This window comes from Geospiza fortis, unplaced genomic scaffold (genome assembly GCF_000277835.1).
Source record: "Geospiza fortis unplaced genomic scaffold, GeoFor_1.0 scaffold286, whole genome shotgun sequence".
NCBI lineage: Eukaryota > Metazoa > Chordata > Aves > Passeriformes > Thraupidae > Geospiza > Geospiza fortis.
The window spans coordinates 1,464,451-1,465,053 of NW_005054444.1; the positions used below are offsets into that span (position 1 = coordinate 1,464,451).

Below are 603 nucleotides of genomic sequence, written 5' to 3' on the forward strand. Positions count from 1 at the left end.
ATTTGTTGCTAATTATTCCTGGAAATACAAGCCTCTGTGGCTTTAACTGGTTTTGCTGCTAAAGCATAGGGCCAAGTCCTAATGATAAGTTTGTAATTGTTGAACATCAGTTTTCAAAAATCTCCTACAGGCATGATAGTTGTACATGTTTCTGAAAGCAAAAAGTGATTCCTGTGGCACATCTATAAAAAATCTAGTCAATGGTGCATCTGTTGTTAAGTGTGAGCGGTCTTGAAAGTACCACTGTGCCCTTGTTGTTACTACATAAACTATGAAATGTTTGAGAATGTAAATCTGTTAAGGACACTAAACATGCCCTGTTCAGGCAGCAGAACGGATGTTCCGTGCTGTCTTTAAAAGTGGGTCTGGTTGCCGGCAGAAGGTGGCAATACTGGTATTTGTGAGTGAGGTCATGCATGTAAACTTCAACTATAAACTTCGTTATGTATGTCCTTATAGAGGAAAAAAAAAAAAAAAAGAAAACAATGCTTAAAATAAACAGTTACAGTCCTGACTTTGTAACCCACACCCGTGTGTCTGCGTGTGTAAATGCTTTCCGGAGCGCGGTGTTGCGGGCAGCGGGCGGGCCCTGCGGCCGCCCCG

General features: G+C 42.0%; 1 protein-coding gene across 1 annotated transcript in view; it reads left to right on the top strand.

Moving 5' to 3' along the window:
- Positions 1-337: 337 nt before the first annotated feature.
- Positions 338-603, top strand: part of ITFG2 (integrin alpha FG-GAP repeat containing 2) — an 11,012-nt gene continuing 10,746 nt past the window's right edge. The window contains exon 1 of the mRNA XM_031062296.1: positions 338-445. Coding sequence (XP_030918156.1) covers positions 338-445 — 108 coding nt within the window. The remainder of the gene's footprint in view (positions 446-603) is intronic.